Source organism: Sorex fumeus, unplaced genomic scaffold, assembly GCF_029834395.1.
Source record: "Sorex fumeus unplaced genomic scaffold, SorFum_2.1 ptg000041l, whole genome shotgun sequence".
NCBI classification, from domain to species: Eukaryota; Metazoa; Chordata; class Mammalia; order Eulipotyphla; family Soricidae; genus Sorex; species Sorex fumeus.
The window spans coordinates 10,440,039-10,462,249 of NW_026606098.1; the positions used below are offsets into that span (position 1 = coordinate 10,440,039).

The 22,211-nt window shown below is 46.2% G+C and overlaps 2 protein-coding genes across 2 annotated transcripts; both read right to left on the reverse strand.

Moving 5' to 3' along the window:
• Positions 1–5,195: 5,195 nt before the first annotated feature.
• LOC130028864 (olfactory receptor-like protein OLF4) lies at positions 5,196–13,525 on the reverse strand. Its single transcript, XM_056119707.1, has 2 exons — positions 13,029–13,525; positions 5,196–6,162 (listed from the first exon to the last, which is right to left on the reverse strand). Exons 1-2 carry the CDS (start codon positions 13,523–13,525, stop codon positions 5,196–5,198), a joined length of 1,464 nt encoding a protein of 487 aa, XP_055975682.1.
• A 5,751-nt stretch (positions 13,526–19,276) lies between these two features.
• On the reverse strand, positions 19,277–20,254 carry LOC130028866 (olfactory receptor 7A10-like). Its single transcript, XM_056119708.1, has one exon. It carries the CDS (start codon positions 20,252–20,254, stop codon positions 19,277–19,279), a length of 978 nt encoding a protein of 325 aa, XP_055975683.1.
• Positions 20,255–22,211: the final 1,957 nt, after the last annotated feature.

Here is a 22,211-nt window from a genome sequence, read left to right on the forward strand (position 1 = left end):
GATTCAATTTCACCTCGCTGCCTTAGTAACAGATCTGAAAAACTATGATGCACGTTTTGAAGTCAAGAAATAGTATTGGATCTTGAAGACTTTTTAAGAACTATTCCCTTATGCCCCTTCTTGAAATTTCCCAAGTTACCTCTTAGATGAATTTGCGTCCCAGCTAAATTATTCTCTATAGAGAGTTTGCATAAGAATTTTTCATGTCTATTAAAAATTCAAACTGAACACGTGCCATATTTAAGGTTTCACCTAAGAAATGAAGTTGAGAACCTGAAGTATAAATGTTTCTACAGTAACCCATGCTTGAAAACTTGCCACATGCAGTGATGGGACAGGGAAGCTGGGATAGAGAAGGGACCACTATGACAAAGATAGTTGGAAATGGTCTCTCTGGAGAAGAACTGAGTGCTGAAAGGAAGTAAAGGGAAAAATATGATAACATTTCAGGAGAATTGAGGAGGGGGGAAGTGCTTTCCATAGAGGCAGACGGGCAGCAGGGGGCAGGGCAGGAAGGAAACTTCGGACTTTGGTGCTGGGAAACGTACACTGGTGAAGGGAGAGGTGATAGAACATTTTATCACTGAAACTCCCAAGTGCACAACTTTGTAACTGTGTATCTCACAGTGATTCAATAAAAATTAACCCCCCCCCCCAAGTTTCTACCATTCAGTGACAGGGAAAGATACCTCAGCAGATTATATTTTTATGAAATTATTCAGCTGGGAACAGGTGGTGGGAAGGAAAAGAAAATAGAGAAAAGAGGAGACAGTGGACAGAACATGGTACTGTGTTCATAAACATCAGGGAAATCCACTGGCATGGGGCATTGGAAATAGTGCCGGGAGGAGATGGGAGAGAACATGTCTGTGTGTGAGTCAAGTGTCCTGAGGCTGGAGCAGGCGTGAAAGGGCCCTGTGGAATTTGGCTGTTTCATTTGCTGAAGTGAAAGAACGTGAATCAGTGTTGCTATGCGAAGGAGAATGATGTCCAAGGCAGGGGCCTACCTTGAGGGTGGGAGTCCTCTCTCCTGCCGAGCACCCGGTGTGAGGAGCTTCCTCAGCTATATAGGAAGAGCCTCTCGATTCTCACTGAGCGAGTCTCAGGGTTCCCCAGAGTTAAGCACATTCTGCTCGATCTCTTGAATTGATGAAGTTCTGGCCCCTATATGTGTGATTCTCCTCAGAAAATGTAAGAACTTTTCTAAAGTGTGCTCTCTCTCCCTCCCCTCCCCTACCCCCTCTCATGCACACGCACATGCGAACAGGTGAATGTTCTTAGCTTTGATTCTCAATGCCTTTCCCACACATGTCAGCCTTCTTATTGGCCTCACCTGGATGGGCTCCCTGCGTCTTCCTTGGACATCGGATTCTTCTGTGGGTGTAGAGAGTGGGGACAAAATCCCCAACCTCAGACCAGTCTGCAGCAGGGAGAGAAACACCTGTCATCTGCCAGAATCAGGAATTAGCACACAAGGAGTCACAATGAGAAACAGGGATGAGATCTTCAGTGCTTTCTCGCTCCACCCATTTCTCACTCCTCCCTCTTGGTACCTCAGCCCCTGAGCCAGGCTTCCCCATGGGAAAACACTCTTGGACAGAGAGGAATTCTTCCTAATGAGTGTCTGTTCCCTCGGGAGCTCATCGGAGAACTCAAGTTTTCTTCCTCTTGCTCCACAAATTACCTCCTCGCCATGTCTCTAAATCTCCAGGCCCTACTTGGGTTTAATTTTTCTCCACAAATCAGCGGAAGAATACATCTGGATTAAGTCCTTTAATGCTTTAAAAGCATTGGCTCTTTAGTGGGGACAAGGCTCATGGAGGCTGTAAATATTTTCTCTACAATAGCAGGATATCTGAGTCGTCTCAGAACAAAACTTGGGCTTGCAAGTGGTGACTTTTGTGGCGTCTATGCTGGAAACAATGAAGAGGGGTGAGGGCGATAGGAGAGCGGGGAGGGAATTTGGCTTGCAAGTGTCGACCCAGGTACCATCCCCAGCATCCCATAGGGTTCCCTGAGCACCGCCAGAATGATTCCTGAGTGCAGAGCCAGGAGAAACCCCGAACATTGCTGGCTATGACACCAAAAAACAAAATGAAAAGAAAAGAAAGAGAAACATAAACAGCAAAAAATTTCATTCTTTAATATCATAAGAGAAAAAAATATTGTAAGAGAAAATCCTTTTTTTTGGCTTAATGTCCCAAACAAATGTAGTTCTTTCAACATCATTTATGAGCCTCTAAACTTAATCCTAGAAAGTCTTGTCCCAATAATCCTTTAGCGGAACAGAAGGAAATAAGGTGCTAGTGTCAAAAATTTGAAAAAGCTACACTTGAACCATAAGGCCCAAAAGGAAAGAGAGAGAGAGAGAGACAGAGACAGACAGAGAGACAGAGACAGAGAGAGAGACAGAGGGAGAGAGAAGAAAAGTGTCTGCCATAGAGGTATACTGAGGGGGGGTGGCGGGAGAAAACCGGGATCATTGTTGGTGGGACATGAACACTGGTGGAGGGATGGATAGTGGAATTGTGTGACTGAAACCCGATCATGAACCACTTTGTAACTGTGTACCTCGCAATGATTCAATAAAAACGAAGTCGGAAAAAAAAAATAAAAACTGGCAAAGCTTCATTTGTTGAGTCTGTTGATGGGGAACTGGCTTTGACGTGGGCCTGCATGGGACCAGCCACCCACACTGGCTTGAAAAGGACCCTGATTCCTCCGAGAGAAACTGAACCCGGGAAGTTGCGTGTGTTGATTTCTCAGCCACGCCTGACTGTGCTCAGGGATCACTCCTTGTGGTGCTTGAGGGACCATATGTGGTGCTGGGGATGGGACCAGATCTGATGCTAACAGAGCAAGTGCCCCATCCCCCTGCTCCCATGACCTATAGTTCCCTTTCCTCAACCTGGGATTTTTGTTTTTGTCTTTTGAGTCACACCTGGCGATGCTCAGGGGTTACTCCTGGCTCTGCACTCAGGAATTACTCCTGGTGGTGCTCAGGGGACCATAGGGATGCTGGGAATTGAACCTGGGTCAGCCGCGTGCAAAGCAAATGCCCTACCCTCTGTGCTATTGCTACAGCCCCTCAACCTGGGATATTTTGATATTAGTTTTATTAGAGTTTTTTTTCAAAGTTCTAATATCGGAAAATTCGATAATAAGTTTTTGGAATGATGGTGGTGGTGATGGTTGGGGCCACCACTGGCAGTGCTCAGGGCTTACTCCTGGCTCTGTGCTCAGGGATCACTCATGCAGGCCTCGTGGAACCATTATGTGTGGGCAATTGATCGTGGCCAGCCCTATGAACAGTAAGTTCCCTAGCTGATGTAGTACTCTATTGCCTCCGAAGATATATGTTTTAGCTTGTCTGCTTTTTGGGGGGCTACTTCGGTGATGCTCAGGGTTTAGTCTTGACTCTGTGCGCAGGAATCACTCCTGGAAGGGGTGGGGGAACCCTAGGGGTGCTGGGGATTGAACCCAGGCTGGACACAGGCAAAGTCCAAATGTCCTCCCAGCTGTGCTATGTCTCTGCCCCCAGATAATGTGTATGTGTGTTATTTTTTAAATTTGCTTCTTGGGCCACAGGTAGTGATGCTTAGGGTTGACTCCTGGCTCTGCACTCAGGAATTACTCCTGGGAGTGCTTTGGGAACCCTATGGGATGCCAAGGATTGAATCCTAGTCAGCTGCGTGCAAGGCCAATGCCCCCCCGATGGACTATCACTCTGGCCAATATATGTTTTTAAAATATCAAATACTGTGAAAATACATCCAATAGCCTGGTGAATGTAATAGATAAATATTTATTTACAAACAATTATGTAAGGGGACTATGTTTAGGTCTCTCCTAACTTTAATTTCCCTGCACAATTCACAAGGAGGGCTCTTTATGCATAAAGAAGACAGAGTACCATTTGTGGAGTATAAAACAACATAACATGAGACTGACTCCTAAGGTAGTAGATACATGGGACAGGAAGATTGCTCCCTAGCTGGAAGCCTGCGTCATGAGCAAAGGGGAGAAGGCAGCTGGAATAGAGAAGGGATCACCAAGAAAATGATGGCTTCAGGAACCGGTTGGGATGGGAGATGTGTGATGGGCGATGTGTGCTGAAGGTAGACAAAGCTCCTTATGTGATAACCTCTCAGTGTCTGAATTGCAAACCCTAATGCCCCAAAGTAGAGAGAGACTGTGGGGAATATTGTCTGCCATGGAGGCAGGGAGATATTGGTGGTAGGGAATGTGCACTGGTGGAGGGATGAGTGTTTGATCATTATTTGATTGTAACCCAAACATGAAAGGTTATAACTATCTCATGGTGATTCAATAAAGTAAAAATAAATAAACATTCAAAAAAAAAGAAAAAAAAAGAAGACAAAGTATATGGAGAACTGTGGCCACTTTATTATGAATTATTTGAGGACAGAAGAAACCAAAACTACATACAGCATCACATACCAGCCTTATAGAGACTCAGCACTGTGGTAGAGATCAGCAGAGCCCAGAAACCCCCTCCACATCATGCGTGTAGTAATCAAAGCTTTAGATGAAATCCTGGGCTTCTCACTGTGCTTGGTGTCCAGCAGGAAAGAACTGGACCAGAAAGTCCAAGGAAACCAAGGTGGGAACTATGAGGATAAGCCCTTAGGAGCATTTGCACATAGCGATGGAGTCAGCTTTTGTAGTTTCTGTGTTATTTCAAAAAATGATATCTCATCATCCTTGGGGATTTATTCTAAAGGCATTTATTTATATATGCTATATTTGGGTAGGAAAGCTGGGCAGAACATAACCAACATAACTGTTCATTGTAAGAAACAGCCAGGAGAAAACTGCCAGATGCTAGAAAGAGACTAAGGCTTAAGAGGAACAACATACACTGGATAATTTGAAGCGAAGAAAATAAAATTCCAGGACTGGAGAGATCCTACAGCAGGTAGGGTTCTTGACTTGTGCGTGACCAACCCATGGTTTACTCCCAGGAATCCCATATGCTTGGGTGAGCACCAGAAGGAGAGGATTTTTGAGTGCAGTAAGCTTGGAGCATCATCAGGTGGGACCCAAAAACTGAAAGGAAAAAAAAAGAGAAGGAAACTCCAGACAATCAAGGGAAGAGCTAGTCGTATGTCCAGTGTCTGAGCAAAGAGTCCTGAGTTCTTAGTCAAGCTCAGAGCTGTGATCCCAGGAAGTCTTCAGTGAAGGACAATTGACCGTTTTGCAGTTCCCTGCACAAAAAACATTTTCAGGGCCCTCTTGATGTCTTTGTTCCGGAGGCTGTAGATGAAGGGGTTCAGCATGGGGGTGACCACCATGTACAGCACAGAGGCCACTGCACTTGGATATGCCCTTTCACTCACCGTGGAGCTCATGTACACCCCCATGCTTGTGACATAGAACAAGGAGACCACGGCAAGGTGGGAGGCACAGGTGGAAAAGGCTTTGTACCTACCCTGAGCAGACGCCATGCCACGGATGGAGGAAATGATCTTGGAATAAGAGTAAATAATACCGAGTAAAGGACCCATGCCCACCAGGAAAACAGCACAGTACATGACCAGGTTATTCAAGAAAGTGTCAGAACAAGCAAGTTTGATCAGCTGGTTGAGTTCACAGAAAAAGTGAGGGATCTCCACCTCGGGGCAGAAGGACAGATGCAAGAACACCGAGATTTCCATGGAAGAATTCAAGAGACCCAGGACCCAGCACCCCAGCAGCAGCAGCCCACAGAGGCGGGGGTTCATGATGACCGTGTAGTGCAGGGGGTGGCAGATGGCCACGAAGCGGTCATAGGCCATCACAGTCAAGAGGAAGTCATCGAGACTTATGAAGAGGACGTAAAAAAATATCTGGGTGATGCAGCCTTCGTAGCTGATGGCTTTCCTTTGTGTCTGGATGTTCTGTAGCATCTTGGGAATGGTGGTGGAGGTGAAGCTGATATCCACTAGGGACAGGTTACAGAGGAAGAAGTACATGGGGGTGTGGAGGCGGGGGTCTGAACTGGCGGCCAGGATGATGAGCAGGTTCCCCATGACCGTGGTCAGGTACATGGACAGGAAGATCACATAGATGAGGGGCTGGACTTCTGGCTCCTGGGAAAGTCCCAGGAGGAGAAACTCTGACATGTGGGTGTCGTTTTCTGCTGCCAGAGGCTGGGTATAACTCCAGGAAAGAGGGACATGCATGACTCGATTTCACCTCGCTGCCTTAGTAACAGATCTGAAAAAATACGATGCACATTTTGAAATCAAGAAATAGTATGGGATCTTGAAGAATTTTTTTTCTTTTTGGGTCACACCAAGTGATGCACAGGTGTTACTCCTGACTCTGCACTCAGGAATTACTCCTGGAAGTGCTCAAGGGACCATATGAAGGCTGCAATCGAACCCAGGTCTGGGCTGTGTGTATGGCAAATGCCCTACCCGATGTACTATTGCTCCAGCCCCGTATCTTGAAGAATTTTTAAGAACCATTCATTCATGCCCCTTCTTGAAATTTTCCAGGTCACCTCTTAGATAAATTTGCATCCCAAGTAAATTATTCTCTATAGAGAGTTTGCAGAAGAATTTTTCATGTCAAATCAGGGGCTGGAGCGGGTAGGGCATTTGCCTTGCATGCGGCCGACCTGGGTTCGATTTCTCTGTCCCTCTCAGAGAGCCCGGCAAGCTACGGAGAGTATCCCACCTGCATGGCAAAGCCTGGCAAGCTACCCATCATATGCCAGAAACAGTAACAACAAATCTCACAATGGAGATGTAACTGGTGCTCGCTGGAGCAAATCCATGAACAATGGAAGGACAGTGCTACAGTGTTATTGAAAAATCAAACTGAAACCGTGCCATATTTAGGGTTTCACCTAAGAAATGAAGTTGAGAACCTGAAGTATAAATATTTCTACAATGACCCATGCTCGGAAGTTTGCCACATTTGGTGATAGTGGGAGGGCAGCTGGGATAGAGAAGGGACCACTATGACAAAGAGAGTTAGCAATGATCACTCTGGACGAGAACTTAGTGCTGAAAGGAGGTAAAGGGACAAATATGATAAACTTTCAGGATATGGATTGCAAACCATAATGCTACAAAGGTTGGAGTTGTGGGGGTGGGGAATGCTTTTCATGAAGGCAAACTGGGGCACTGGTTGCAGGGCAGGAGGGAAACTATGGACTTTGGTGCTGGGAAACGAACACTGGTGAAGAAACAGGTGATGGAACATTTTCTCACTGAAACTCCCAAATGAACAACTTTGCAACTGTGTATCTCACAGTGATTCAATAAAAATAAAAAACCAGCCAACCCCGCCCCCCCAAGTTTCTACAATTCAGTGACAGGGAAAGATACCTCAGCAAATTTTATTTTTATGAAATGATTCAGCTGGGAACAGGTGGTGGGAAGGAAAATAAAATAGAGAAAAAGGAGACAGTGGACAGGACATGGTATTGTTTCCAGGGACATCAAGGAAGTCCACTGACATGGGGGCACTGGACAGAGTGCCCGGAGGAGATGGAGAGGACAGGTTTGTGTGTGAGCCGAGTGTCCTGAGGCTGGAGCAGGTGTGAAAGGGCCCTGAGGAACTTTGGAATTTCATCTGCTGAAGTGAAAGAACGTGAATCAGTGTTGTTATGCAAAGGAGAATGATGGCCAGGGCAGGGGCCTACCTTGAGGGTGGGAGTCCTCTCTCTTCCTGTCGAGCACCAGGTGTGAGGAGCTTCCTCGGCTGTAGGAGGCGTCTCTCGGTTCTCACTGGGTGAGTCTCAGGGTCTCCCAAAGTTAAGCACATTCTCCTTGATCTCTTGAATTAATGAAGTTCTGGCCCCTGTATGTGTGATTCTCCTCAGAAAATGTAAGAATTTCTCTGAAGTGGGGCCGGAGTGATAGTACAGTGGGTAGGGTGTTTGCCTTGCACTTGGCCAACCCGGGTTCGATTCCCAGCATCAATATGGTCCCCTGAGCACCACCATTCCTGAGTACAGAGCTAGGAGTAACCCCTGTGCATCACCGGGTGTCACCCAAAAAACAAAGAAAAAAAAAGGAATTTCTCTGAAGTGCTCCCTTCCTCCCTCTTCCTCTCTCTCTCTCTCTCCCTCCCTCCCTCTCTCTCTCTCTTTTTATCTCTCTCACTCTCTCTCACGGACACACACACACACATACACCCTAACAGGTGAATGTGAATGTTCTTAGCTTTGATTCTCAATGTCTTTCCCACACATGTCAGTCTTCTTATTTGCCTCACCTAGATGGGCTCCCCGACCCTCCCTTGGACATCCAGATTCTTCTGTGGGTGAGTGCGGTGGGGACAAAAACCCCGACCCCAGACCAGTGAGCAGGAGGGAGAGAAACACCCGTCGTCTGCTAGAATTAGGAATTAAACTCACATCAACACAGATCCTTTGCTCCCAGCCCACATCGAGTCACAATGAGAATCAGGGATGCGATCTTCAATGCTTTCTGCATCCACTCATTACACTCAACTCCCTCTTGGTACGTCAGCTCCTGAGCCAGGCTGCCCTGTGTGAAAACACTCCTGGACCGAGAGGAATTCTTCCTAATGAGTGCCTGTCCCCCTGGGAGCTCATCGGAGAACTCGTTTTCTTCCTCTCGCTCCACAAATTACCTCCTCCCCACTAAGACTCTAAATCTCCAGGCCCTACTTGGGTGTAATTTTTTTTTAAATTTATTGATTCACTGTGGGATATTGTCACAACCTTTAATGTCTGAGTTACAATCACACAGTGATCAAACACCCATCCCTCCACCAGTGCACATTCCCCACCACCAATATCTCCAGTATGCCCCCACCCTTCCCACCCTCTCACTGCCTCCATGGCAGACAATATTCCCCAATCTCTACTTTTGGGCGTCATGGTTTGCAGTGCAGATACGGAGTGGTTATCATGTTTGGTCCTTTATCTACTTTCGGCACACATCTCCCATCCTGACCTATTCCTCCAACCATCATTTTCTTAGTGATTCCTTCTCTCTTGCAGCTGTCCTCTCCCCGCCTGCTCATGAGGCAGGCTTCCAACCATGGAGCAATCTTCCTGACCCTTCTATCTACTGTCCTTGGGTGCTGGTCTCGTGTTATGTTATTTTATACTCCACAAGTGAGTGCAGTCCTTCTATACCTGCACCTCTCTTTCTGACTCATAGCCATAATCTGGAAAAAATCTGAGTGCCCAAGAACAGATGACTGGTTAAAGAAACTTTGGTACATGTACACAATGGAGTACTATGTAGCTGTTAGAAAAGATGAAGTCATGAAATTTACATACAAGTGGTACTACATGGAAAGTATCATGCTAAGCGAAATGAGTCAGAAAGAGAGGGATAGACATAGAAAGATTGCATTCATCTGGGGAACATAAAGTAACAAAATAGGAGACTAACACCCAAGAGTGGCTGAAATTAGTACCAGGAGGTTTGCTCCATGGCTTGGTAGGGGGAAAGGGAGCTCAGATAGAGAAGGTAGCACTAAATAAAGGGTGTTGGGAGGATCCTCCCAGGATGGGAGAAGCATGCTGAAAGTAGACTATAGACCAAACATGATTGCCACTCAATGCCTCTTTTGTAAATCACAACACCCAAAAGGAGAGAGAGAACAAAAGGGAATGCCCTGCCACAGAGGCAGGGTGGGATGGGGGATGGGAGTGGGAGGGATACTGTGGTGGAAAATGGGCACTGGTAGAGGGATGGGTATTTGATCATTGTATAATTGAAACCCAAGCACAAAAATTTGTAAGTCTACAACTATACCTCATGGTATTTCACTAATGAAAATTAAAATATATATATATGTTTTAGCTTGCCTTGAGCTTGTTTGGAGACATCCATGACATTGGCAACTATCGCCCGATCTGCCTATTGTCTGTCATCTACAAGTTGTTCACTCGAGTCATCCTGAATAGGATTGGCAGAACACTAGATGAAGGACAACCATGTGAGCAAGCAGGGTTCCGCAAAGGATTCAGCACCATCGACCATATCCACACGATAACCAAACTCATTGAGGTTTCTCGGGAGTTCAAGATGCCGCTCTGCTTAACGTTCATTGATTTAAAGAAGGCCTTTGATTCTGTTGAGACGGAAGCGGTCATTGAAGCCCTAGCCAATCAGGGCATTCAAGCCCAATACATCAGGATCCTCCGTGAGCTCTATTGCGGATTCACTACCAGGATCTCACCATTCTACAAAGAAGTGATCGTTGATGTCAAGAGAGGGGTGCGGCAGGGTGATACCATTTCACCAAAACTCTTCAGTGCCACCCTCGAGAACATCATGCGACGACTGGAATGGGAAGGTATGGGAGTGAAGATAGATGGTCGGCAACTACACCACCTCCGCTTTGCTGATGACATTGTTTTAATAACACCAAACATCAGCCAAGCGGCACAAATGCTGGCCGACTTTGACCGTGAGTGTGGAAAGGTAGGACTACAGCTGAATCTTACGAAGACAATGTTTATGAGAAACAGCCTTGTTCCTGACGCCCCGTTCGCTCTCAATGGAACGACCATCTCCGAATGCAACAGCTATGTGTACCTAGGTCGAGAGGTCAACATGACAAATGACCTGGCACCCGAGCTGCGCAGGAGGAAGAGAGCGGCTTGGAACGCCTTCAAGAACGTCGAAGAAATAGCTAAGAGGACGAAGAACCTCCGGCTCCGGGCACATCTCTGATTCCACTGTTCTTCCTGCATTAACATATGCCTCAGAGACCTGGGCCCTACGCAAACAAGATGAGAACGCCATTCAGGTCTCCCAAAGAAGAATAGAAAGAGCTATGCTTGGAATATCACGTTTCACTCAAATGAGAGAACGAATCCGGAGTTCTGACATCCGTAGACGATCAAGGATCAGGGACGCTGTCTCATTTGCCAAGGTGTCGAAAATCAGATGGGCTGGTCACGTAATGAGATTTAAAGACGACCGTTGGACTAGAGCTGTTACTGATTGGATTCCACGGGATGTCAAGAGACCGCGTGGCCGCCCACCTACCAGATGGTCAGACTTCTTTGTCAAGGTCATGAACGATCGGTTTGAGGCCCTCCATGTTCCCGGAGCGAAGAGATGCCATTGGGCTACACTAGCACGCGACAGGGACAAATGGAGACGTTACTGGCGCCCGCTCGAGCAAATCGACGACTAACGGGAAGTTAAGTGATTAAGTGATTTAGCTTGCCTGCTTTTTTGGGGGGCTACTTCAGTGATACTCAGAGTTTAGTTTTGGTTCTGTGCTCAGGGATCACTTCTGGAAGGGGTTGGAGAAGCCTATGGGATGCTGGGGATCAAACCCAGGAAAGACAAATGTCCTCCCAGCTGGGCTATGTCTCTGCTCGCAGATAATGTGCGCATGCGCCCGTGTGTGTGTGTGTGTGTGTGTTTGTGTGTGTGTGTGTTTTAAATTTGCTTCTTGGGCCATGCCCGGTGATGCTCAGGAGTTACTCCTGGCTCTGCACTCAGGAACTACTCCTGGCGGTGCTCTGGGAACCCTATGGGATGCCAAGGATCGAGCCCGAGTCAGCCTTGTGCAAGTCCAATGCCCTCCCCGATGTACTATCGCTCTGGCCAATATATGTTTTTAAAATATCAAATACTGTGAAAATACTTCCAATAACCAGGCGAATGTAATAGATAAATATTTATTTACAAACAGTTATGTAAGGGGACTATGGTTAAGCCTCTACAAACTTTAATTTCCCTTCACAATTCACAAGGAGGCCTCTTTCTACGTAAAGAAGACAAAGTACATGGGGAAGTGTGGTCAGTTTCTTATGAATTGTTTGAGGACAGAAGAAACCTCCATTATGCACAGCATCAAAGAGAGTCTTATATTCAGCACTGTGGTAGACCCGAGAGAACCCAGTAGAGCCCAGAAACCCACTCCACATATGTGTGTAGTAATCAAAGCTTTAGATGAAATTCTGGGCTTCTCACTGTGGTTGGTACCTGGCAGGAGAGAACTGGACCGGATGGTACAAGAAAACCAAGGCGCGAATTATGAAGTTAAACGCTTAGGAGTGTTTGCACGTATCTATGGAGCCAGCTTTGATAATTTCTGTGTTATGTCAGAAAATGACACTTCCTCAACCTTAGGGATTTATTCTAGAGGCAGGTATTTATATGCACATAAATATTTGGGTAGGAAAACTGGGAAGAACATAACCAACATAACTGTTCAGTTCAAGAAACAATCAAGAGAAAACCATCAGATGCTAGAAAGAGCCTAAAGCTTTTAAGGAACGACATACACTGGACAATTTGAAGCCAAGAACATAAAATTCCAGGGCTGGAGAGATTCTACAGCGGGTAGGACGCTCGCCTTCCACGTGGCCAACCCAAGGTCTATTCCCTAGAATTCCATATGTTTGGGTGAGCACCAGCAGGAGGGGATTCCTGAGTGCAGAGCCGGGAGTAAGCCTGGAGCATCGTCAGGTGGGACCCAAAAACTGAAAGGAAAAAACAAGAGAGGAGGAAATTCCAGAGATTATAGGGAAGAGGTAGTCATGTGTCTAGTGTCTGAGCAAAGAGTCCCGAGTTCTTAGTCAAGCTCAGAGTGATCCCAAGAAAGTCTTCAGTGAAGGACAATTGACTGTTTTGCAGTTCTTTGCACAAAAAATTGTTTTCAGAGCCCTCTTGATATCCTTGTTCCGGAGGCTGTAGATGAAGGGGTTCAGCATGGGGGTGACCACTGTGTACAGCACAGAGGCCACTGCACTTGGATATGCCCTTTCACTCACCACGGAGCTCATGTACACCCCCATGCTTGTGACATAGAACAAGGAGACCACGGAGAGGTGGGAGGCGCAGGTGGAAAAGGCTTTGTACCTGCCCTGAGCAGACACCATGCCACGGATGGAGGAAATGATCTTGGAATAAGAGTAAATAATACCAAGTAAAGGACCCCCGCCCTGTAGGAGAGCAGCACAGTACATCACCAGGTTATTCAAGAAAGTGTCGGAACAAGCAAGTTTTATCAGCTGGGCGAGTTCACAGAAAAAGTGAGGGATCTCCACCTCGGGGCAGAAGGACAGACGCAAGGTCACTGAGATTTCCATGGAAGAATTTAAGAGACCCAGGACCCAGCACCCTAGAACCAGTAGCCCACAGAGGCGGGGGTTCATGATGACCGTGTAGTGCAGGGGGTGGCAGATGGCCACGAAACGGTCATAGGCCATCACAGTCAAGAGGAAGTCATCGAGACATATGAAGAGGACGAAAAAGTATATCTGGGTGATGCAGCCTTCGTAGCTGATGGCTTTTGTTTGCAGCAGGATGTTTTGCAGCATCCTGGGGACGATGGTGGAGGTTAAGCAGATGTCCACCAGGGACAGGTTGCAGAGGAAAAAGTACATGGGGGTGTGGAGGCGGGGGTCTGAGCTGGCGGCCAGGATGATGAGCAGGTTCCCCAAGACCGTGGTCAGGTACATGGACAGGAAGATCACATAGATGAGGGGCTGGACTTCTGGCTCCTGGGAAAGCCCCAGAAGGAGAAACTCTGACACGTGGGTGTTGTTTTCCACTGCCATAGGCCGGGTCTAACTCCAGGAAAGTGGGACACACACCCTCAATTTCACCTCGCCTGCCTTGCCCACAGATCTGAAAAACTGCAATGCATGTTTTGAAGTCAAGAAATAGTATTGGAATTTGAGGACTTTTTAAGAATCATTCACCCATGCCCCTTCTTGAAATTTCCCAGGTCGCCTCTTAGATGAATTTACATCACAACTAAATTATTCTCTATAGAGAGTACGCATAAATTTTTTTATGTCTATTAAAATTCAAACTGAACACGTGCCATGTTTAAGGTTTCACCTAAGAAATCAAGTTGAGAACTTGAAGTATAAATGTTTCTACAGTAACCCACGCTTGGAAACTTGCCACAAGTGGTGATGGGGGGAGGGCAGCTGGGATAGAGAAAGGACCACTATGATAAAGACAGTTGGAAATGATGAGTCTGGGCAAGAACTAAGTGCTAAAAGGAGGTAAAGGGACGAACATGATAACCTTTTCGGGAAGGGAAGGGGGGAAAGTGCTTTCCATAGAGGCAGACTGGGGCAGTGGGGGGCAGGGAAATTGGGAATCGGGGAAATTGGGGACTTTGGTGCTGGGACCGGTCATGGAATATTTAATCACTGAAACCCCCAAATGAACAACTTTGTAACTCTGTATCTCAGAGTGATTCAATAAAAATTAAAAAATAACCAACTGCTTCCCCCCACAAAGTTTCTACAATTCAGTGACAATTATATATGTATTTTTAAATTAAAATTATTTATTGATTGAGATTCTGTGGTTTCAAATACTATTAATGTTGGCTTTTTTTTAAGAACCTTTTAAAAATTTTTGTTGATTCATCGTGAGATATAGTTACAAGTTTTCATGTTTGGGTTACAATCACACAGTGATCAAACACCCATCCCTCCACCAGTGCACATTCCCCACCACCAATATCCCCAGTGTACCCCCACCTTTCCCACCCTCTCACTGCCTCCATGGCAGACAATATTTCCCATACTCTCTCTCTACTTTTGGGCATTATGGTTTGCAATGCAGATACTGAGTGGTTATCATGTTTGGTCCTTTATCTACTTTTGGCACACATCTCCCATCCTGACCTATTCCTCCAACCATCATTTTCTTAGTGATCCCTTCTGTATTCCAGCTGATCTCTTCCTGCCTGCTCGTGAGGCAGGCTTCCAACTACGGAGCAATCTTCCTGACCCTTCTATCTACTGTCCTTGGGTGTCGGTCTTGTGTTATGTTATTTTATACTCCACAAATGAGTGCAGTCCTTCTATATCTGTACCTCTCTTTCTGAATCATTTCTCATAGGGCAAATTACATTCTTATGAAATGATCCAGCTGGGAACAGGTGGTAGGAAGTAAAAGAAAATAGAGAAAAAGGAGACAGTGGACAGGACATGGTATTGTTTCCATGTACATCAGGGAAGTCCACTGACATGGGGGTATTGGACAGAGTGCCTGGTGGAGATGGGAAAGAACATATATGTGTGTGAGCCGAGTGTCCTGAGGCCAAAGCAGGCATGATAGGGCCCCGAGGACCTTGGGTGTTTCAGTTGCTGAAGTGACTCATGTTGCTATGTGAAGGAAAATGATGGCTAGGGCAGGGGCCAACCTTGAGGGTGGGAGTCCTCTCTCTTCCTGCCGAGCGCCCGGTGTGAGGACCTTCGTCAGTAGGATGAGTCTCTCGGTTCTCACTGAGCTAGTCCCAGGGTCCCCCAGACGTAAGCACATTCTCCTTGATCTCTTGAATTAATGAAGTTCTGACCCCTCTATATGTGTGATTCTCCTCAGAAAATGTAGGAATTTCTCTGAGGTGCTCTCTCTCTCTCTCTCTCTCTCTCTCTCTCTCTCTCTCACACACACACACACACACACACACCTCCCTAACAGGCGAATGTTCTTAGCTTTGATTCTCTATGTCTTTCCCACACATGTCAGCCTTCGTATTGGTCTCACCTGGATGGGCTCCCTGAGTCTCCCCTGGACATCTGGATTCTTCTGTGGATGCAGAGAGTGGAGAGAAATAGTGCTGACACCAGACCAGTGAGCAGCAGGGAGAGAAACACCTGTCGTCTGCCAGAATTAGGAATTAACCCCACATCAACACAGATCCTTTGCTCCCAGCCCACATGGAGTCACAGTAAGAAACAGGGATGTGATCATCAATGCTCTCTCCATCCACTCATTATACTCAACTCCTTCTTGGTACCTCAGCCCCTGATCCAGGTACCCCATGGGAAAACACTCCTGGACAGAGAGGAATTTTTCCTAATGAGTGTTTATTCCCCTGGGAGCTCATTGGAGAACTCAAGTTTTCTTCCTCTTGCTCCACAAATCACCTCCCCACTACACTCTAAATCTCTAGGCCCTACTTGGGTGTAATTTTTCTCCACTAATCAGCTGAAGTTTAAGTTTAATCATCTGGATTAATCATCTTTGAAGCTCCAAAGCATTGGCTTTTTGGTAGGGACAAGGCCTCATGGTGCCAGTAGAAATTTTCTCTACAATAGCAGGACATACAAGTCGTCTCAGAAGAAAACTTGTGCCTGCAAGTGGTGGCTTTTGTAGCGTCTATTATGGAAACAATGAGGATGGGCCAGAGCGTGATAAGGTATAGAAGGACTGCACTCTCCTTTAATTTAGGAGAGTGGAGAGGGAATTTGCCTTGCCTGTGGCTGAGCCAGTTTCAATCCCAGCCTCCCATAGGGTCTCCGGATCACCGCCAGGAGTAATTTCTGAGTGCAGACCCAGGAGTAAGCCCTGAGCATCGCTGGTGTGACATGGAAAAAAAAGTATGAAAGAATGAGGAATTTTGTTCTTCAATATCACAAGAGTAAAAAAGCCTTCCACTGGTGGAGGGATGGGCATCTGATCATTGTATAATTGAAATCCAAGCACAAAAAATTGTAAGTCTACAACTGTACCTCATGGTGTTTCACTAATAAAAATTTTAAAAAAATGAAGCAAAGGGGAAGCAAAAGAATAAAGTGCATATATAGATATTTTTACCACCTCTTAAAAAAATGAAAACTCTAGTCATTAATACATAACAATATTTTATATAACTATAAAGTTTCTTGCCACTCTAGGCTAATTTCAAGGAAACATAAGAAATGGTTGTCTGAAATAATCATGGAACTTTCCTTCAAATATATATTCATATAACAGACTAACAAATGCTACAAAGATTGTTTGACTGTTTCTGTTTTATTTAAAGGGGAGGGGCACTCCTGTAAGTGGTTCAATGCTAGGATCTGAAGATGCAATTCTTTAGTAAAAAAGGTTTTTTTCTATTAAAGAAAAAGAGTAAAAAAGGTTTTTTTTCTATTAAAGAAAAAGAGTAAAGCCTTACCTTTTTTTTTGGGGGGGGGGTTAAATGTCCCAAAAAATGAAGTCCATTCAATGTCCTTTTATGAGCCTCTAAACTTAGTCCAAGAAAGCCTTGTCCCAATAATCTTTTAGCGGAATAGAAGGAAATAAGGTGCTAGTGTTAAACATTTGAAAAAGCTGCACTTGAACCATAAGGCCCAAAAGGAAAGAGAGAGAGAGAGAGACAGAGACAGAGACAGAGACAGACAGAGAGACAGAGACAGAGAGACAGAGACAGAGAGAGAGACAGAGGGAGAGAGAAGAAAAGTGTCTGCCATGGAGGTAGACTGATGGGGGTGGCGGGAGAAAACCGGGATCATTGTTGGTGGGACATGAACACTGGTGGAGGGATGGATAGTGGAATTGTGTGACTGAAACCCAATCATGAACCACTTTGTAACCGTGTATCTCACAGTGATTCAATAAAAACAAAATGGAAAAAAAAATGGCAAATCTTCATTTATTGAGTCTGATGATGGGTAACTGGCTTTGACGTGGGCCTGCCTCGGGCCAGCCACCCACACTGGATTGAAAAGGACCCTGATTCCTTCAAGAGAAACTGAACCCGGGAAGTTGCGTGTGTTGATTTCTCAGCCATGCCTGACTTTGCTCAGGGATCACCGCTTGTGGTGCTCGAGGGACTGACCACATGTGATGCTGGGGATGGGACTAGAACTGATGGTAACAGAGCATGCACACCGCCCTCACCCCCCAGCCCGCCTCCTCCCGCTGTCCTATTGTTCCTTTCCCCCACCTGGAATATTTTCGTATTAGTTTAATGACAGTTTTTTTTAATGTTCTAACATAAGAACATTTGATAACATTTTTCCGGAGTGACGGTGGTGGTGGTGGTGGTTTGGCCACCACTGGCAGTGCTTGGGGCCTACTCCTGGCTCTGTGCTCAGGGGTCACTCCTGACAGGGGTCGAGGGACCATATGTGTGGGCGACTGACCGTGGGTGAGACCCGTGAAAGGCAAGATCCCTAGCTGATATAGTACTCTCTTGCCTCAGAAAATAGATGTTTTAGCTTGCCTGCTTTTTGGGGGGCTACTTCGGTGATGTTCAGGATTTAGTGTTGGTTCTGTGCTCAGGGATCACTCCTGGAAGGGGTTGGGAACCCTATGGGGTGCTGGGGATCGAATCCTGGCTGGCCACATGCAAGACAATTGCCATTCCAGCTGTGCTATATCTCTGCCTCCAGATAATGTGTGTGTGTGTCTGTTTTAAATTTGCTTTTAGGGTCACATCTATTGATGCTCAGGAATTACTCTTGGCTCTGCAACTCAGGAATTACTCCTGGCCGTGCTCGGTGAACCCTATGGGAGCAGGGGATCGAACCCGAGTCAGCTGCATGAAAGGACAATGCCCTCTGCACTGTACTATCGCTCTGGTTTTCAAATATCAAATACCATGAAAATACATCCAATAGCCTGTGAGTGTAATAGATAAATATTTATTTACGAACTGTTATGTAAGGGGACTATGGTTAAGCCTCTTCAAACTTTAATTTCCCTTCACAATTTACAAGGAGGGCTCTTTCTACACAAAGAAGGCAAAGTACATGGGGAACTGCAGCCAGTTTATTATAAATTGTTTGAGTACAAAAAATACCATCACTACATACAGCATCACAGATGAGACCTATAGAGATTCAGTTCTGTGGTAGAACCGCGAGAGACCAGAACCCCCCTCCACATATGCCTGTAGTAATCAAAGCTTAAGATGAAATCTTGGGTTTCTCAATGTGCTTGGTATCTGGCAGGAGAGAACTGGACCGGATGGTCCAAGGAAACCAAGGCAGGAACAACGAGGATAAACCCTTAGGAGCATTTTGCATGTAGCTATGGAGTCAGCTCTTGTAGTTTCTGTGTCATTCCAGAAAGTGGTATTTCATCATCCCTAGGGATTTACTCTAAAGGCAGGTATTTATATGCACGTACATATTTGGGTAGGAAAACTGGGCATTACATAACCAACATAAATGCTCAGTTCAAGGAACAACCAAGAGAAAAACCGTCAGATGCTAGAAAGAGCCTAAGGCTTAAGAGGAACGACATACACTCAACAATTTGAAGCAAAGACAATAAAATTCCGGGCCTAGAGAGATCCTACAGCAGGTAGGGCACTTGCCCTACATATTTCTGACCCGTGGTTTATTCCCTGGAATCCCATATGCTTGGGTGAGCACCAGCAGGAGGGGATTCCTGAGTACAGAGCCGGGAAGTAAGCCTGGAGCATTGTCAGGTGGCACGCAAAAACTGAAAGGAAAAAAAAAAAGAGAAGGAAACTCCAGACAATCAAGGGAAGAGCTACTCTTATGTCTGAGCAAAGAGTCCTGAGTTCTTAGTCAAGCTCAGAGCTGTGAGTGATCCCAGGAAAGTCTTCAGTGAAGGACAATTGACCATTTTGCAGTTCCTTGCACAAAAAATGTTTTCAGGGCCCTCTTGATATCCTTGTTCCGGAGGCTGTAGATGAAGGGATTCAGCATGGGGGTGACCACCGTGTACAGCACCGATGCCACTGCACTTGGATATGCTGTTTCACTCACCATGGAGCTCAGGTATACCCCTATGCTTGTGACATAGAACAAGGAGACCACGGCAAGGTGGGAGGCGCAGGTGGAAAAGGCTTTGTACTTGCCCTGAGCAGACGCCATGCCACGGATGGAGGAAATGATCTTGGAATAAGAGTAAATAATACCAAGTAAAGGACCCATGCCCAACAGGGAAACAGCACAGTACATGACCAGGTTATTCAGGAAAGTGTCGGAACAAGCAAGTTTGATCAGCTGGTCGAGTTCACAGAAAAAGTGAGGGATCTCCACCTCGGGGCAGAAGGACAGACGCAAGGATACTGAGATTTCCATGGAAGAATTCAAGAGGCCTAGGACCCAACACCCCAGGACAAGCAGCCCACAGAGGCGGGGGTTCATGATGACCGTGTAGTGCAGGGGGTGGCAGATGGCCACGAAGCGGTCATAGGCCATCACGGTCAAGAGGAAGTCATCCAAACCCGCGAAAAGGATGAAGCAAGACATCTGCATGAGGCAACCCATGTAGGAGATGGCTTGGCTCCCCGTCTGGATGTTCACCAGCATCTTGGGGATGGTGGTGGAAGTGAAGCAGATGTCCACCAGGGACAGGTTGGAGAGGAAGAAGTACATGGGCGTGTGGAGGCGGGGGTCTGAGCTGGCGGCCAGGATGATGAGCAGGTTCCCTAAGACCGTGGTCAGGTACATGGACAGGAAGATCACATAGATGAGGGGCTGGACTTCAGGCTCCTGGGAAATTCCCAGGAGGAGAAACTCTGATATGTGGGTGTCGTTTTTCCCTGCCAGAGGCTGGGAAAGGGGGACATGCATGATTCAGTTTCACCTCACTTGCTTTATTCACAGAATTGGAAGTCCATAATATATAATTCAAAGTCAAGAAATATTATTTGACTTTGATGACACTGAAATATTGTCTGTGATAATTGCGGTCAGTGTTGAAATTCCCTACCCTTTCTCTGTTGCATTCCAGAGTCAAAATGTGTCCTGCACAACAGTTCTCCATAAACAATTTTCACAAGAAGTTTCCATGTCTTTTTTTCAACAGCAATCAAATATGTAACATGTTTGAAATATCACCTAGGGAATAATATGAGAATCAGAAATACAAATGTTTCTACAATTGACTGATGGGAAAGATACCTCAGCAAATTAAATTCTTACGGAATGGTTCACCTGGGAACCGGTGACAGGATGAAAAGGAAAATAGAGAAAAAGGAGACAGTGGACATGGTATTGTTTCCATGAACATCAGGGAAGTCCACTGACATGGGGGCACTAGACAGAGTGCCTGGAGGAGATGGGAGAGAATATGTTTGTGTGTGAACCGAGTGTCCTGAGGCCGGAGCAGGCATGAAAGGCCCTGAGGAACTTGGCTGTTTTGTTTGCTAAAATGAAAGAACGTGAATCAGTGTTGCTATGAGAAGGAGAATGACGGCTAGGGCAGGGGCCTACCTTGAGGGCGAGAGTCCTCTCTCTTCCCGCCAAGTGCTGGTGTGAGGAGCTTCCTCAGATGTAGGATGCGCCTCTTGGTCCTCACCGAACGAGTCCCCTTTGGGTCCCACAGAGTTGAGCACATTCTCCTTTATACTTTGATTTAGTTTTAGTCTCTACATTGCGTATGGTTCTCCTCAGGAAATGTAAGTACTGCTCTGAGGAGAGTGGTTTCAGTCTATAAGTCTCTGTCTCTCTGTCTGTCTGTCTCTGTCTGTCTGTCTGTCTGTCTGTCTGTCTGTCTCTCTCTCTCTCTCTCTCTCTCACACACACACACACAAGCAGAGGACCACAGTTGAATATTCTGAACTGTGCCTCTCACAGACCCTCTCACAAAGGATCATTTGGAGCGTCTGTCGGCCTCACCCGTAATGGCTCCCTGACTGGAAGGTCTCCTTGGGAACATCTGGATTCCTCTTTGTTTGAGAGATGATGGCAGCAACAGCTCTGTTCCCACCAGTCAGCCAGAGGGAGGGAAATACCCTTTGTCCAAGTCAAAATTAGGAACAATCCTGCCAACAACCCGGACACTTTGTTCCAGCCTCATGCACTCACAGTGAGAAGTCACAGCTGAGCTCTTTAATGCTCTCCTTCCACTCACCACACTCATTTCCCTCTTGGCACCTCAGGGAGCCCAGGCAGCCCCGTGGGGGGACTCCCCTGGACAGAGATTTCTTCCAAATGAGTGTCTGTTTTTCTGGGAGCTCAGCAATCAGAGAATCCAAGTTTTCTTCCTCTCGCTCCACAAATCACCTCCTTAACACGTCCCTAGGTCTCCAGGCCCCTTGTTTTCTCTTGAATGAACGCATTTTCTGTGATTGGGAATGAGCACATATCTAGATCAAGTCCTCTGATTCCTCAAAGTACTGTCTTTGTGGTGGGGTCAAGGCCTCGTGGCATCTGTGGACAATTTCTCTCCTCCACAATAGTGGGACAGCAGATTCTTTTCATAACCAAACTTGGGCCCTAGAGTCCTGGCTTTTGCTACCCTTTCGACAACCAGAACTAGGAGTTTCTGCCTTATGTTACAAAATGAAAGCCTTCCTTCCCTTATTCAGAGTGAAATGACCATCAGGCCGCCTTGAGTTTTTACTTCTAATCCCACTAACTTTTTGTGCCTGCCCTCCTCAGTGACTCCTGGATTTTCACTTAGTTTTCTGTTTTCTATATGTGAGCATAAGTGTCAAAGAGTTCTGTATTTGAGTGAGCTCTGGAAGTTTGTTGAAAATGTTTCCACTGAGATATGACAAACACACAGGTGTACAACGTGATTGCT

Coding starts and splice junctions, on each gene's coding strand:
- LOC130028866 (XM_056119708.1), bottom strand. CDS start 20,254: ATGCATGTCCCCCTTTCCCAGCCTCTGGCAGGGAAAAACGACACCCAC.
- LOC130028864 (XM_056119707.1), bottom strand. CDS start 13,525: ATGGCAGTGGAAAACAACACCCACGTGTCAGAGTTTCTCCTTCTGGGG. Junction 6,163..13,028: donor ATCTCAGTGACCTTGCGTCT/GTCCTTCTGCCC, acceptor TCTTTCCTGGAG/TTATACCCAGCCTCTGGCAG.